The following is a 15,328-nucleotide window of genomic DNA, read 5'->3' on the forward strand; positions in this document are numbered from 1 at the left end:
TAGTATAGTTTGAAGTCAGGTAGCGTGATGCCTCCAGCTTTGTTCTTTTGACTTAGGATTGTCTTGGAGATGCGTCAGCTAAGTTTTCATTTTTTGTAGAGACAGAGTCTCACTATGCTGCCATAGGTTGATCTCAAACTCCTGGGCTCAAGCAATCCTCCTGCCTCAGCCTCCCAAAGTGCTGGGATTACAGGTGTGAGCCACCACCACAACCAACCTCTATTGTTTATTTTTAATAACATTTTAATATAGAAGAAGTACATGTACATTGTAGAAAATTTAAAAATATAAACAAACCAAAAGAAAAAAAAAAACTATACCATATGTTCCCACCACTCAGCTTGCCAATGGTAAAACATTAGTGAGTAGCCTTCTGGATCTTTTCCTGTGCTTATTTTGGACAATAACCTTTAGCTTTCCATTTTCAAAAAAAAAAAACAATTATTTCCTCTAATTCCTCAATTATATTCGAGTTTCCCTGCTTGACCCCACAATGCCTTTTACAGCTTGCTGGAGACTGGGCCTTGTCGTGTGTAGTTTAGCTCATGAATCTATCCCCTGATTTCCTGTAAACTGGAAGTCATCTCTAAAGACATGATGGGTTTAAGTTAGACATGTTGGGGAGAATACATCACAGTGATGCTGTTTGCTTCATGTTACATCACAGTAGCAAAGGCATGTGGTGGAGCCACCATTAATGATGCTAGGAATGAACTGATCATTGGATCAAGGTGAGTTGCATGCTCCTTAGGCTGCAATAAAAACGATCTCTGTCAAGCTCAGAGTAACATTTGGGGCCAAACAATTCTTTGTGATGGGGGTGTCCTGTGCAATGTAGGGTTTTCAGCAGCATCCCTCCCTACCCATCAAATTCCACTAGCACCCGCTTCCTGGTTGCAACAACCAAGAGTGTCTCCAGACCTTGCTAAATGTCCTCTAGTGTCAAAATTACTCCTGCTCGAGAACCAGTCGCCAGCTTAAGGAAAAGTTAAAGGGAGTATTGACAGGAAGCGCTTACTACTTTATCTCATAGAATTAGTGGAAGCTTTCTCTCAGGGGTGGAAACACCAGGACCGCCCTGAGGACTTCAGTTACAGGAGCTGCCATTAACATGTGCCAGTCTCAGCAAGCCCAGGGCCTCTTTTCCCTCCCTTGGTCCTACAGAGACACCATCTGATTGGCTCGGCTTGGCTCCGATGCCTGCCCTTTAGCCAATGTGACAGCACACACATTGCTTCTAGGTCCTCATTCCTGTGGGTAGAACTTTCTCGGAGAAGGCAGAGTGGCAACCTGGGTAGGCCCCCACTCACTGGACTTTCTTCACTGGTACTTGCGGGAGTGCCCACTCAGGACATGCCCCAGACCACGGCCTCAGCTGCCGCCACCGAGGCTGTATCTGTGGTGTGTTGACTGGCGCTGTCTAGTACTGCCCATGCCCTCTTTTCTCCTCCCAAGGATATTTACCCGGACGCAGGACTGGGAGGATGGGAGAGCAGCCAGCCCCAGCCCTGGCAGCATCTCCGATGGTGTCTCTGGTCCCCACCCTCAGCACGCTCTAGACATCAGGCCTAGCTCCTGTGGTGTGGCGTCCTCGTGACTTACCAAGCCAGGGTGTTGTTTCAGAATGCTGGTGGGCCTGCCTTCCGTCCCGCCATCAGCACCCTGGCACGGCCACCTGTGTGTGCTTCTGTCTGTAAGATGGGGAGTGGAGACAGTGGCAGGGCATAGAAGGGACACTGCTGGTGCTTCCATTTCTTTCAGTAGCCATCAAGACTAATCCTAGTCTGGGTATCCTTGACCCAGGAAACAAGAGTAGTCAGGAGAAGCTGGGAGTCAGTGCCCCTGGATGGGGAGGGGACTGCCTGGTGAGAAGTATCAAGTAGTGGCAGGAGAAAAGGGGCACATGGGCCAGTCCCTCCAGGCTTTGAAGAAAAGAAAGAATGGGCCAGGCACGGTGGCTCACGCGTGCAATCCCAGCATTATGGGAGGCTGAGGTGAGCAGATCACCTGAGGTCAGGAGTTCAAGACCAGCCTGGCCAACATGGTGAAACCCCATCTCTACTAAAAATACAAAAATTAGCCGGGCCTCATGGCGGGCGCCTGTAATCCCAGCTACTCTGGAGGCTGAGGCAGGAGAATCTATTGAACCTGGGGAGGCAAAGGTTGCAGTGAGCCGAGATCACGCCATTGCACTCCAGCCTGGGCAACGAGAGAGAAACTCCATGAAAAAAAGAAAGAGAGAGAGAGAGAGAGAGAGAGAGAGAGAGAGAGGAAGAAGAAGAAGAAAGAAGAAAGAAAGAAAAGAAAAGAAAAGAAATACTCCTTTCCAGCCCAAAGGAGTATGACAAGCCAGGGCAATGAAGAGCTTTAGTACCCCAAACACTGAAAAAACTGCAGTGGCCACTCCCCCAACCTCCCGTCCCTGACAAGAAGAACAAAATCTTTACAATCAAAGGAAAGTAAGTGCTGCAGAGATCTGTCTTTTCTTGTGATGACCACTACTTGGATGCTGTTTTGGAAATGGAAAAGGTAAAATCCTCTCATTTTCTTGGCACCCCTGCTTTGTTGGTGGTACCCCTGATACATAGGTGCCCTGCCTGCTAGGGAACCACCCACTGCCGAGGGTCCCAAGAGCAGGATCCCACTGCCCTGAGCCTGGGGATGGGGAGAGCGAGAGCCCCTGGGAGGTATTAGAGACATTCCCCAGAGAAAAATCCTTTGTGTGCTCACGGTGCCTTCCATGGCATCTGGCACCTACACAGGTTTTCAAATGAAATAGGTGAACAGTTGAGTTGCCTTTTGAGTGTTAAGGACCTGTCAGCTACTGAGTAAAACCTCAGGTACATTCAGAAAATAAGCCTTTGAACTGTTTTGCGGAACCATTGACTGTGAGGGGAAGTTTGCCCCAGTCCTCAGAACCTGTGAATACGATGCTTGACATGGCAAAGAGGACTTTGCAGATGTGATTAAGTTAAGGGTCTTGAGATGGGGGGATTAGCCTGGATAATCCAGGCGGGCTCTGTATAATCACACGGGTCCTTATTTGAGGGAGGCAGGAGGGCCGGGGTTGGAGAAGATGGGATGAGGGAAGTGATGTGCTTGCTGGCCATGGGCCAAGGAATTCTCGCAGCCTCTGGATGCTGGAAAAGATGAGGAAGTGGATTTGTCCCCACAGCCTCCAGAAGGAAGGCATCCCTGCTGGCACCATGACTTCGGCCCAGTGAGATCCATTTCCGACTTCTGACCTGGAGAACTGTAAGGGAATAAATTTGTGTTGTTTTAAGCCACCAAAGTTGGGGTAGTTTCTCACAGCAGCAGTAGGAACCTGTTACACTGAATATATCGTTTTCCTCCCTCTAGGGAGGATGTTTTCTGAACTCCAATTATTTAATCAAGAAAGAAGTTTCAAAACCCGGCCTGTTTGCATTTTGGAGTCCACCACCCATGTCTGTTTTCTGGTCCCATGTACCTGTCCTCAGGATCTTAGGGAAGCTCATATGTAAAATTATTGTAAATCTTAAATTATTTAAAAGTATGTATTCAGGCTGGGCGTGGTGGCTCATGCCTGTAATCCCAGCATTTCAGGAGGCCAAGGCAGGTGGATCACCTGAGGTCAGAAGTTTGAGACCAGACTGGCCAACATGGCAAAACCCTGTCTCTACTAAAAATACAAAAAATTAGCCGGGCGTAGTGGCAGGCGCCTGTAATCTCACCTACTCGGAAGGCTGAGGATGGAGAATCGCTCGAACCCAGGAGGCAGAGGTTGCAGAGAACCGAGATCATGCCACTGTACTCCAGCCTGGACGACAAGAGCGAAACGCCATCTCAAAGAAAAGAAAACAATATTCTAAGATTTTGAAATGATTTAAACATGATAATAGGTCTGTGAGTAACTGGTTTCCCTTTAACTGTATATGGGGCTAAGCAAGAAATATGGATGGTGCGTTTTTTTTGTTTTTTTTTTTGATGGGTCTTTCTCGGTCTCCTAGGCTGGAGTGCAGTGATGCAAACATAGCTCACTGCAGCCTCAACTTCGCTGGGACCACAGGCCCACGCCACAACACCAAGCTGATATTTTCACTTTTTGTAGAAACGGGGTCTCCCTTTGTTGCTCAGGCTGGTCTGGAACTCCTGGCCTCAAGTAATCCTCCTGCCTCCGCCTTCCAAAGTGCTGGAATTACAGGTGTGAGCACTGTGCCTGGCCAGATGGTGCTTTCTTAATCACAGAAGATAAAATGGATATGGGACCAGGGCAGAAGAGTGACAGCAGCTAGCACACTCTTGAGTTGCTTTGCTGAAAGCTCATTGCTCAGAAGGGAGGAAAAGTGGATGTTGTGAATTCATTTCCTTCAGAAACACAGGTGCTGAACCTGCTGCTGCCACATAAACCCCTGCCTATTTTCACCAAGAACCTTGGAAACAAGAGACCAGTCATCTCAAGTTTATAAAAGCCCCAGAAAGGACATTGCCAGATTAGAACAAAGGCTTAAGGAAAGATTTCTGAAGATTCAGAGGCCTGAAGGAAATAAGCACAAGGCCAGAGAACCTAACAAAAACACACTAAACTTTAAAAACCATGGTACTTAGAGAGTCAAGTTAAATGATCCCGTTTAAGGAAGGAAAGGAGGTTTCTAAAGACAGCAGCCAGCGGGACTGACTCTGCTTTGCAGGTTCATTTCTGATGAGCTGAAACTGTGAGCGGGTGTTAGGCAGGATAGAAAGACAGACACAAAGGAGCCTGCCAAGAAAATGAATGGCCAGCGTGCACTTCGCCGTGTGCAGAAAATGGTAACGCAGCAAGAAGGACCATTTCAGTTCTCCAGCCGGCCAGTGCTTAGAGGCAAAGCAGCATGGTGAGCGGCCGCTGGAGAGAAGCATGAGTACTCGGCTGTTCTCTGTCATCTGCTCCCCATGGCGCAGCAGTGGCTCTACTCTGGAGACCAGATAGAACAACATAGTAAAGGAAAAAATGGAGCCAGGATGGTCAAGAGAGAATAAAAGAACACCTGGTGGCTTAAAGCAGTTCAAGGCTAGGCCCGTGAGACTCTAGCCCAGGGGCAACACGACCTTCATAGGAGCGCTTCTGAACTCTCGCTTTAATAAACCCTAGCAGGATCCCAGAGTGGTCACTGAGCAGGGCCAACATCGGAAAAGGGCCAGTGTTTCTCGACTTTTCCAAGAGTAGGTAACAAGGAATTGGAGCAACATCATGTTGCGAGCCTCACTGCCCATCCAGGGCCAGACCTCAGAGTGGATTATTAAACAAGTGGCTTGTGAACCTAGAGGGAAGAAAAGATGGTGAGGACTCAGGGTCAGCGTGGGGAGGACTTCTAACCCCAAGTCCTGTTAGCTTCATTCACTTCATTCACTTTGGACACATTGGGAGATCAGGGCTTTGTCCGCCACCACGCCCAGCTAATTTTTGTATTTTTAGTAGAGATGGGGTTTCGTCATGTTGGCCAGGCTGGTCTCAGACTCCTGACCTCAGGTGATCCACCTGCCTTGGCCTCCCAAAGTGCTGGGATTACAGGCGTGAACCACCGTGCCCAGCCGATAAGTGGTATTTTCACTGGAGTCTAGATCCTTCCTTGTGCTAAATTTTGTAATTAAATCTCACAAGAAAATAAAAAGCAATAGCATAAGTTCTCACTTCTCTTTCTTGTGTAACTCTCATTGCCGTTTTAAAATCTTGAGAGCTGTCATCTTGGTAACTAAGTATTTAGGTCAGTATCTTAGAGTTGGTGTGATGCCAAGATGACACAGGCCTGGAGTGGGGATCCCAGGTAGAACCAGGAGGAACCTGCAGTGGCTTCCCCACTCCTACCCCTCAGGCTGGGCTAGGGGCCCTGGTTCTGCCCTGTCTTAAGAGTGGCCACACCTCAGCCTAGTTTTCAACTCCTTAAAGCAAAACAGTATCTCCTCTGGGTCAGGAGGCTAAGCAGGTAGAAACATGTGCAAGGAAGATTTTCAGAGCAATGGGCTCCTTTCCTGCAAGGAACCAAGACTCCTGTGGTAAGGGGGTTGCCAGGAAAAGGACAGAATAAAGCAGCAGCCCATTCCACTGAGATGAGTGTCGTCATCAGCATCGTCTACTGGGTCCGAGTTTCTTTATATGGAAAGTGGATTACCCACCTCAAGGCCGCCAAGTACTCTCATCTCTCCATGCTGTTTTCTCTGGAAGTGTTGAATAATGCCCCTACTGCTGCTACTGCTATTGCTTGATTTGTAAGAGAAGAAGCAAAGTGCAAAATGAAAATAATCATCCCATGGTCATCTTCTGCTTCTCATGCTCTAACCCACCTGGACATCGGGGGCCTCTTTGAGGCACTCGGACCACATGTTTGCAACACTGGCTGTCGTGCAGGCACCGGGCATCCCCTGCCAGCTCTTGCCCATGGACGGAAGGCACAAATGCCTGTGTCAGCTGATTAAAATGTTCTCAGTCAACGTGTCTAGACAAGTATCCACTTATCTTACACCCAGAAATGATTGTGGCCATAGCTACGTTTAGCCATAACATTGACCTGCTTGTTAACATTGTTCCTGAGTTGCTGCCTCCCCCTCATTCTCTTTTGTCTTCCCATTCAGTGGCTTACGTGTGTGTTTTAATACCTGTTTTGTTAGATTTCTGTTTCAATTCAATAGATTATTTTGAGGCTGGAGGAAAGGAAACCATGCCAAAAGACCAGGTGTTCACGCTTTCAGAAATGCAGAAATGGACAGGTTTTCTTTACTGCACATCTTGCAGGAGTCAAGGCCTAATGCTGTTTATGTCTCTGACTCTGTGATGGCAGCTCCAACAGGTGGCACAGGGCGGTACACTAGCCTCCCCCGAACCCTCACAGATCAACACCCAAGTTCAAGTAAAAGCCACATGCCCGCCCTCCAGGTGCCCATCCCCGCCTGTCTCTAGCCTCATATCTCTGTCCCACACACTCCTGTAGCCACCAAAGGGGACCCGGAGCTTCTGATGAAGGGTACCTGTTGGCAAGGTTGTGCCTCCCCTTGGTCAATGTATGCGTTCCATCCAAGAGGACAGAAATTGGGTTCTCACTGACACAATCAAACTTGAAATACCCAGAGACATTTTTTCTACTAAAAGAAACAAGTCTTGGGTGAATCTTTTCACATCTCACTTTTCTCATCTGCAAATGGGAATAATAATGGTTCCTAATTCACTGGGCAATGATGAGGGTTACAGGATTTAAATCATGTAAAAAGGCCTGACCAGCCCTAATCTGCTTAGCTCCTTTTATCCTCACTGAATGAATGAATGCAAATTGAGCCTCTACGAACCTGTCGCAAATGAAAAACGCACATGCAGATTTGATTATTGACATAACAAGAGGTGGAAAAAATCACCTCTTAGATGTGGACATGTTCAGTACTTTATGTTTGCAGTTTGCACTGTGAAATACTTTTTTTTTTTTTTTCTCCAGGACTACACTTTGTTATATGAAGAGGCAAAATATTTTCAGCTTCAGCCCATGTTGTTGGAGATGGAAAGATGGAAACAGGACAGAGAAACTGGTCGCTTTTCAAGGCCCTGTGAGTGCCTCGTCGTGCGTGTGGCCCCAGACCTCGGAGAAAGGATCACACTAAGCGGTGACAAATCCTTGATAGAAGAAGTATTTCCAGAAATCGGCGACGTGATGTGTAACTCTGTCAATGCAGGCTGGAATCACGACTCGACCCACGTCATCAGGTTTCCACTAAATGGCTATTGTCACCTCAACTCAGTCCAGGTATAGCATTGTTACACACTGTGTGGCATCAAATGTCACTCTCACCGTTGTCACTTAACCTTGCCCTCACATAGTGCCTTTCCTCCAAAAAGCTGAGAAACTCTCACTCAGTGACACTTCTGTTGGGTAGGTGAATTATCACCCTCCACAGCAGTCATTCCGTAAGTCTTGTGATTATGCCAGGTGCTGGGATGAGCACTGGAGATACAGAAGGGACAGATATAGAACACAACAGCTGGGCACGGTGGCACACGCGTGTAGTCCCAGCCACTCCAGAGGCTAAGGCAGGAGGATCACTTGAGCCCAGCAGTTCAGGTTCAGTGAGACAAACAGAGAACAAGATGGACAGCTCTGTGTTCGTGGAACTGCATTATGGGAGTGGAATGGGAGGCAAACAGTCAACATAAATATATTGCCCAGGAGGTGGTAAGTGGATTTCTGGGGTAGAGTATGCTGGGCATATTGAGGACTATCTGGAAAGCCAGTTTGGCTTGAAGAAAGTGAATGAGGGAGAGAAAGTGCCCAGACAGGAGGGAAGATCAGGGACAGATCATGGAGAGCCTTGTTAGGGGGTGGCAAGTGCCCTAGGATTGTTTATTTTGGCACCTTTTGGTTTTGGTTCATTTGTGTATGTGAGCCAAATGGAAATCCATTGGAGGGTTTTGAGCAGAAGGGAGAACTGACAGAACTCGTATTTTAAAGTGAACACTGTGACAGCAGCTAGAGAACAGGAGAAGCGAGGAGACCGGGCAGCAAGCTGTGGTACAAGCAGCTGAGAAGTGTCCAGTTCTGAGTGTCTGGAGGGTAGAGCTAATGAGGTTTTCTGACGATGGCTGTGGGTTGTGAGACAGAAGCCCGGGATGACTAAGATTTTTGACAGAGGAACTGGGTGAGTGGAACTGCCATTTCTTGAGATGGAGAAGTCTAGGGGAGCAGGAGATGTGGGGGTGGAATTCAGAACTCAGAGGCTAACATGTGCTGAGCACCGACTCTCTGCCCTACCCTGGGCCAGGGCCTGGACATGCGTTGTCTTCTTACAACCCTAACAGGTGAGCACTGCTAATCCTCTCTGTCTTTCTCATGAGAAGGCAGAGGCGCACCTGGGTCTCGATTCCAGCTCCGTGTGACACAAAACCGTTTGAAGTCAATGGAGTGAGGGTTCTAGTTTTTTCCCTCTTTTTAACTGGAATGGGCCCATGAAGTTGTTCAGTATTTAGTCAGCAGAACCCTTCCCAAAGCACAGAGACTCGAAGCACCCACTCTTCCGTGCTGCCTCTTAAGGATTGTTCCATGACTATTTATAACTCTTTAAATGTATGAACAGATGTCTGAGAACAGAAGAGCAGAAAATTCTGGCAGAAAATGTTCCCTAAGCATGCTAGCGGAAGGCACATGCTCCCAGGCGGCGGGGCGGCCGCTGGGTCGCAGGGTTCCGGAGAACGGCATTCGCGTTCTCACCTGTGTGGAGAGCGCCCCCTGGAGGTGTGTGGCGCTCCCGCATGGCCCTGCACAGCGTTCCTGAGACGGTCTCAGCAGTTTAAACCTCTTTAAAGCCCAGAAAGCCGGTCCCCTTCCACACAACAGCCTGCCCTGGCTGCCACTGGAGCAGACAGAGGGGCAGAACCATTCAGAGCCAGGACAGGAAGGCCTCGGCCACACCCTGGGGCCAGTGAATAACGATCGTCAATTCATACGCTTGACAGTTTCCTACGTCAGATGTGGAAATTTTCATCTGGATTAACGTGATCGTATGACACAGCCATGACCTACCCTTGCTTCCTGCTCCACTGACCAAGAAATAGTCACCAGCCTGTGGGCACGCAGAGACTCTGGGATAAGGCTTATGACACCCTATACCTTACTAAGTTGTTATATGATCACTCAGTTTAAGGAACTTTGCTGTGAACGTGTTGTTGTTTCCAAAGTAATGGCTCCATCAGCTGTTTGCATTACATTGAAATAAGCTTTTGACCACATCCAAGGTAACATTGGATCACATTGAATAATTATCACGATGCCTATCGAACTCCGAAGAAGAGCTTAGAGATTTCTCCTCCTGTTAGCATTTAGTGACCTTAAGACTCAAAGAAAAACGGACATCAGGGTTAGGTTCTCTGCTGTTCACAGCTTCCTCCCTTTTGGATTTCCCCTCCTAATCATGGCAAGGAATGTTTTCCAGGGTCTGGTTTGGCCAAGCAAGCTGGAGTGCCTCTTGCTGAAAGCTGCATTCCTGCCTCTGCTGGGGAATACGTGGAGGGAGCTGTTATTCGTCTTTGTATCTACCTGCCACCAAAGCACGTCTTGATTTTGAAATTAGGGATTGTTTTCTTCCTGTCCTTATGCTGACGGGTATCACATGCATTGTGAATTTACCTACAGAAATAGCGCACTGCTGGGTAGAATGTTAATTTTGTTCTCATAAGGACTTGTGTGTGTTTTTTTAATTTGCCAGCACTTGAGGTTTTAATTTTTAGAAAACACACTCTCTTGCTTTCCAGTCTCATCTAGTAAGCTGTTTTGCAACACAGCAGACTATATTCTATATTGAAGTAGGCAACTAAAAAATAATAATTTTTTTAAAAGTAAGGATTCACGTTACATTGACTACATTTCACTTCCTTCCAATAGAAGTTTTTTTGAGGTGGGCGTTTTTTTGTTTTTTATGGTGGTTTTTTTTTTTTTTTTTTTAAGTTATGACTGAATCACTTTGCTTTCAAGGTGGTGTGGAGGTAATTTAATTATATTCAGAACTCTGGCAGGAAATATTTGCAAGTCTAATAATATTTGTTGGATTCCTAAAGAAACAGAATGCTCCAGATCAGTTTCCTGTATTTGTGTCTAAGAGTCACAGGTACTGTTTCCTGCATTTAAGAGTGTCAGACATGTAGTGCCAAACCCGGGAATCTTGCTGGCGTTAGGTATTTGATTTCAAAATTAAGAAACAGATTCTATGGTTTACATTTGTATAAAAAGTTTAGAATATCTTTATTTTTCATACATTTTCTTATATGTAATCATTGTGCTGATTCTTGTCTCCTTGAATGCATGCAGGGAAATACATCTGTTTCAAATGCTACAAACTTGAAAATCTGTAGATAATCCTCTAGTGTCTTCAGTAGTCCCTTTGTTCTGCTATTGAAATTATATCAATCTTCCAGTTAGAAACATATATATTAACTTGGTGTTAGGAAACTCGAACAAAGGCGGAGTTGAGAATACAAATGAATCACTGGCTAAGTAAACTTTGCCATCACTGTCCTTTCCAGATTTATCATCTCATAGGATGTATTTTAGTGATAAATGAGCTTTGAAATGTGAACCCTCATTTTTGACAGAGGGCAGCATTGCGTATACAAAAATAACAGGTTTGAGGCCAAACAGACCTGAGTTGGAAACCCAGTTCCATCACTGACTAGCCATGGGCCTCAGTTTTCTCATCTATAAAATGGGCCTAACACCACCGAGTGTTGTAGCTGGTGTGTGTAAAGCAACCATGTAAAGGCACATTTTAGGCACTAGAAATGCTTACTTCCTCTCTCCTGCCCGTTAATCCAGGATCTTCCTTTGAGAGGAGCAGCTCACAGGGACATGGGTGCTGGATGAGATGAACCAGAGCTGCGCATAATCTCAAACTTTGGGGTGTTTATGTAGCCATAGGATTTACCTCACCCCTAACTGGATGCTTGTCTTGTCCTCACAGGTCCTTGAGAGGTTGCAGCAAAGAGGATTTGAAATCGTGGGCTCCTGTGGGGGAGGAGTGGACTCGTCCCAGTTCAGCGAATACGTCCTTCGGCGGGAACTGAGGCGGACGCCCCGCGTACCCTCCGTCATCCGGATAAAGCAAGAGCCTCTGGACTAAATGGACATATTTCTTATGCAAAAAGGAAAACACACAAAACCAATAACTCAAACAAACAAAAAAGGGACATTTATGTGCAGTTGGAACAGCAAACCAAGTCCTGGACCTAAAATCGAATAAAAGACACATTTATATCCAATAGAGACCACACCTGTATTCATATGGGAACAATTGGAATAGTGATATCCTCAAGGTGTAAAAAATATATAAATATATATATATATATATATATATGTCAAAAGGTAGGAAATGCAAAAAAGAAAAAAAAAAGGTGATAGCCGCAGTTGGTGCTGTGATGGCCGTGAAGTGTCCTAGGCCTCCCGAGGTCTCTGACTAATAAACAAGCCATGAGCGGTGAGGACACAGTCTCCTTACAGTTTCCATTGCCAACAGCCATCCATTCTTTCTTTTTCCTTTGTCTTTCTTTTTCCTTTTTAAAAAAAAAAAAAAAAAAACCAAACACCTTGAATCCAGTTTTTTTGTATATGGAGGTTCCACGTCCCTCTTTAGGCTGGGACCGGGCGGGACTTCAGAAAAACCCTCATGAGCACATTGCAAAGATGTTAGACATGAAATTTTACATGTAGTTTGTACAGAAGTCACACTTTTTTGTCCACCTCACAGATGTGAACTTTACTTTGTTTTAAAACTGATCAGTTTTGCCAAGGGGCCAGAATTATTCCTTGTTAGAATTGCTCCAGTTCAAGTCTGCTGCTTTCCTACAATTTTTCAAATTTTATAATGTATTAAATACAATAAACTCTGTTTAAAAAAGATGGTCTGTGTGAAACACACATGTGGGGGTGAGGCTGGATTAAAGTGAAATTTTTTCTTTTTGAAATTGTCCGTGTTGAGCATCAAAAAGAGGCTTGAAAGCCGGGGTCAGTTTTGAAGGCAAAACCTACTAAAGGCTAAGGATGTCATCACCTGTTCCAGACAGTGGTCTTCTGACTCAGCAAATGTTATTTCACGTGCTTTGTGATTCTGCATTGGTTAGCAAGGTAAATCTTCCTTCTTACGGACTTTTCGGTTACACCTATTTCAGTTATCTCTGGCTGCAGAGCAAGCCACACCAAAATTTAATGGCTGAAAACATTTTGTTCTGACCTGCGATACTGGCCTTCGCTGGGCTGTGTCTGCTCCACGAGTCTGCTCCATTGCTGCAATCCAGGGGGTCTTATTGGTGTGGAATGTCCTACATGGCTCACCCAGATGGCTGCAAATACTTGGCTGTTGGCCTCTATGTGGCTTGGGCCCCTCTCAACATGGTAACCGGATTCCAAGAAGAAGGCAGAGAAAGCCACAGTTCTCTAAAAGCCTGGGCCCCGGGCGGCACAGTACACTTCTGCTGCTTCCTGTTGTTGAACAGCCACATGGCCAGCCCAGACTCAAGGAGGGGGAAGTAAGAACCTCCTGTTGGGGAAAGTAACAAAGCATTTGTGACCACCTTCAATGCACCACAACACCTGTCCAAAGCATCTTATAAGTAGGGCATTATGGTTTTGCAAAAAGTAGGGAACATCTCAGAGCCAGAACTATCATTTTATTATTAGCCAGAGAAGTAAAAAACCTGAGATTTCAACAGCACTTTAGAATGAAGTCCTCAGCTTTTCCAAGGTATTAGTGACCCTGATTCTTCGATCAGCCCTACACCCACCTTTCTTCCCTCCTCTTCCTCATTCCAGACACTCAAAATAAATCTGACATGCTGGTAAGATTGACAGGTAAACGAGAATGTGTTTCTGGTGCAGAGATACTCCTGTGGTGATGGGTTATTTCCATCCTGAACTTACTTTCTTTTTTTAAATTAAAAAGTGTATGCCTGAGGACACTAGTAATGAAAATATCTCTGGCTTCTGAAACTAAAAGTGAGCTGTTAATGGCTCCTATCACTGCCTGAAACACAGGCGGCCCAAACGCTGAATTACTTTAATGATGGCTAGCCAGGTTTCCACATTGCTGTGTAATTTCCCTATTTGAGACTAATACACCACTCTCTCAGATGGGGACAGACAGGGCTGCTCCCACCAGCTGCTCAGTCATCCACGTCCCACTGAAAGGAGAATAAAATTGCTGTATGATTTACTAGCAATCCATTCTCGTTAAGCAGAATTTCCTCAAATCAATAATGCAAGGGCCTCACTTTGGGACTCTGCTGGGTATTGTCATCAGTTAATGTTTACCCAGCACTGCTTATGTGCAGTTAGCATTGTCCCAACCAAATACTGCACAGAACGGTGTACATTGGCTACTGGCATCCACTTTGTTCTTTTCTAAGTTCTTCGGTCTATTTATATGACTGCATCCCAGTTGCACATTGTTTCTACAAAAACTCTGATCCAGTTCAATGGAGCAAACAGTTCACTTGTAATGTTCACCTTTTTAGGTCTTGAAACATGTAGATTCCCAGACACCAAAATACTTTAGGAAAGAGCAGGTCAATCAAAATGTCAAAATATAATTGAATCATCTTTTTTCTTTTCTTTTTTTTCTTTTTTTTTGAGACAGAGTCTCACTCTGTCACCCAGGCTGGAGTACAATGGCACAATCTTGGCTCACTGCAACCTCCACCTCTAGGTTCAAGTGATTCTCCCACCTTAGCCTCCCAAGTAGCTGGGATTACAGGCATGTGTTACCACACCCAGCTAATTTTTTTTTTTTTTTTTTTTTTTTGGTAGAGATGGGTTTTGCCATGTTGGCTAGGCTGATCTTGAACTCCTGAACTCAAGTGATCCACCCCCATCGGCCTCCCAAAGTGCTGGGATTACAGGTGTGAATGAATCACAATCTTATTTTTCACTACTGCTTATTATTCAATGTAAAGTTCATGTTCAAACTTCACCAGTGTCCCCAAAAGGATCTTAATAGCTGTGCTTTGCACCTAAGGATCTGATCAAGGATTACGCATTGCATTTATTAATAATACCCCCCCACCCCTTGCTTTTCTTTGGGAGGATCTTTCCATGACATCGACTTATTGGAAGAGTCTAGGTCAACTGTTTTGCAGATTTGGATTTGTCTGATTTGTCCCTCATTGGTAGAGTCAGGTTTGTTTGGTTTCAAGAATACTACATAGGCGATAACATGTCCTCAGTGCATCATATCACAAGACTCAGTTTGGCCCATATTATTAATGGCAGTTTTAGCCTCTTGGTTGAAGTAACATTCACCAAATTACCCAGTGTAAAGGTAGCTTTTTCTTTTTGTAATTAATGATTACCTATGGGATGACGCTATGAGACTATAAATATCTTGTATCTCTCAACACACTCTCACCAAATGGTTTTGACATCCATTGGTAATCCTTTCCCAAATCAATCATTACCTTGGGAGCACTAAAAGTTTGCTTTTTAAAAAGCCACTGTTGGCCATGCGTGGTGGCTAACGCCTGTAATCCCAGCACTTCGGGAGGCCGAGGTGGGTGGATCATGAGGTCAAGAGATTGAGACTATCCTGGCCAACATGGTGAAACCCCATATCTACTAAAAATACACAAATTAGCTGGGCGTGGTGGCGCATGCCTGTAGTCCCAGCTACTCCAGAGGCTGAGGCAGGAGAATCACTTGAACCCAGGAGGCGGAGGTTGCAGTGAGCCGAGATCACGCCATTGCACTCCAGCCAAGGCGACAGAGCAAGACTGTCTCAAAAAAAGCCACTGTTGCCTGAATCTTTGATAGTTGGAATACTCTCTTTTTTTTTTTTTTTAGCAAAATAAAAAATCTTT

At 45.6% G+C, this 15,328-nt stretch overlaps 1 protein-coding gene across 1 annotated transcript in view; it reads left to right on the forward strand.

The window, feature by feature from the left end:
• Positions 1-12,378, forward strand: part of KCTD1 (potassium channel tetramerization domain containing 1) — a 195,957-nt gene extending 183,579 nt beyond the window's left edge. Inside the window, exons 5-6 of the mRNA XM_011988043.1 lie at positions 7,440-7,745; positions 11,446-12,378. Of these exons, the coding sequence (XP_011843433.1) occupies positions 7,440-7,745; positions 11,446-11,604 (465 nt within the window). The 3' untranslated portion in view covers positions 11,605-12,378. The remainder of the gene's footprint in view (positions 1-7,439; positions 7,746-11,445) is intronic.
• Positions 12,379-15,328: the final 2,950 nt, after the last annotated feature.

Source organism: Mandrillus leucophaeus, unplaced genomic scaffold (assembly GCF_000951045.1).
Source record: "Mandrillus leucophaeus isolate KB7577 unplaced genomic scaffold, Mleu.le_1.0 Scaffold322, whole genome shotgun sequence".
NCBI lineage: Eukaryota > Metazoa > Chordata > Mammalia > Primates > Cercopithecidae > Mandrillus > Mandrillus leucophaeus.